This window comes from Poecilia formosa, unplaced genomic scaffold, assembly GCF_000485575.1.
Source record: "Poecilia formosa unplaced genomic scaffold, Poecilia_formosa-5.1.2 Scaffold854, whole genome shotgun sequence".
Taxonomy (NCBI): Eukaryota; Metazoa; Chordata; class Actinopteri; order Cyprinodontiformes; family Poeciliidae; genus Poecilia; species Poecilia formosa.
The window spans coordinates 71,488-73,238 of NW_006800793.1; the positions used below are offsets into that span (position 1 = coordinate 71,488).

The window sequence follows — 1,751 nt, forward strand, 5'->3', positions numbered from 1 at the left end:
CTGCGTTAAATACACACACCCATGCAAGGACTCTCACACACAATAAGCCTCCAGTCAGACTGGTAAAAGTTGTGGAAAGGCAAATAAAAAAAGTACTTCTACACAAAAATATGTCTAAGGAGGTTTTTCTCTGAGATTTGAAATTTAGAAACTGCATTGATTAAAATTATTGTCTCTAAAGTATTTAATCCGTAGGTCTTCTGTAAAATTGCAACTACAATTTCCCCAAAATGCTGCGTAAGAGAATCCCAAGCATAAGAGACGTGTCATGGCTGGTGAGGCACTGACTTAATCAAAATCAGATTTACAAATATAGCCCCCCTGCATGTTGTTGTCTACATACGGAAATTTCCCGCATGCGGACAACACTGGAGGGCAAAAAGACAATTCGTTTACATGCCATCCATAGCCACACTGTCACGGTAGAATAATTCCCTTAACTCAATGAAACTTGGAAATGAAGGTATTATTGGGACCTGCAATAGCAATGCATAGGGAGGGCAGTGATTGACTAAGTCCATGTTAGTCAACATACTTGTGAGGCTCCACATGTTCTTGAGTACATTGTAGCTTATGCTAGTGTAACCTGGTTGTAATTCTCTTTTGTTATAATTACACAAAATGTCTTTTTTTGATTATTTGTCTTGTTCCTTATCTTACTGAAACACCTCTGTCATTCTTTTAACCGTGTTACTTTAAGATTGAAGCCCCTCCCTTTTATTTCTTCTTCTGTGGTATTGTCTTTAAATTCTTTGTGCCCCTTAGCCCCTCCCCTTTTGTCATGTTGTCCTGCGGGAGAGGTGTCTGCGTTTTATTTTTCCATCTAAATATTCAGTTTATTTATAGATCTATTAAGTTAATTTTTGTTATATACTTTTGTTTTGTGTAGGACTTGGAGCGGGCAGCCTTTAACACGGTTGTTTTGTTTGTATTCTTGACAGGTATGTTGTACAAAAATGTTGATTTAGTTTTTTTGTAAGTTGTGAGAGGTGTTTCCCCGCCCCTTTTGTCATGTTGTCCTGCGGGAGAGGACTTGGAGCGGGCAGCCTTTAACACGGTTGTTTTGTTTGTATTCTTGACAGAAATAAACGGAGAATCATCTTTTAAAAGACAAACTGTGTCACGGTCTGTTCACTCAATAACCAGCACAACGCAGAAAAGGATCCGGTTACACTTGGTGCCGTTTGACCCGCTGTCGAATCTCCGCTGCTGAAGCTGCTGCTCCGCTGCGCCTTTCCCGCCTTTGAGGTCTGGGCTCCGCCTTCGCTGCGCCGCGCTCCTTTGCCCTGCGCTTTGACTGGCAGGCGCTGGTTTGCTGTATCCTGGCAACAAAGTGAAGTTTCTGTTGCTCTGTTCTGTGTACCTTGTTTTATACAAGGGAAATAAGTGAAAAACGATATATTTTTAATTTTGTCAATTTGTTTTATTGTTTTGGGAAAATAAACATAATTTTGAAATAGTACATAATCGTACGAATAAAACAAAAAAAAAATTGAAGACAAGAAACCAGTCTGTTTATTATCCTTTGCCTGTAGATAAGTTTTTTTGCTGACTGATGCATTGTTCTTTTTAATAGTGTTTCTCTGTTACTGTTTGATGAAATGTCTGACACTGACGTACCTTCTAAGGGTGATGAAGTGGACCGCAGGGTTACTTTTAGTTTGGGGAGGGGCCAACATTACATGTCATTTGGAAGGGGTAGGCCTATGCCTTCTAGTGCATATGAATGTTCTGTTGATCAGTCTGAGCTG

At 39.9% G+C, this 1,751-nt stretch overlaps 1 protein-coding gene across 1 annotated transcript in view; it reads left to right on the forward strand.

Moving 5' to 3' along the window:
• Positions 1–575: 575 nt before the first annotated feature.
• Positions 576–1,751, forward strand: part of LOC107834925 (uncharacterized) — a 5,532-nt gene continuing 4,356 nt past the window's right edge. The window contains exons 1-2 of the mRNA XM_016666933.1: positions 576–800; positions 890–1,751. Coding sequence (XP_016522419.1) covers positions 1,602–1,751 — 150 coding nt within the window. The 5' untranslated portion in view covers positions 576–800; positions 890–1,601. The remainder of the gene's footprint in view (positions 801–889) is intronic.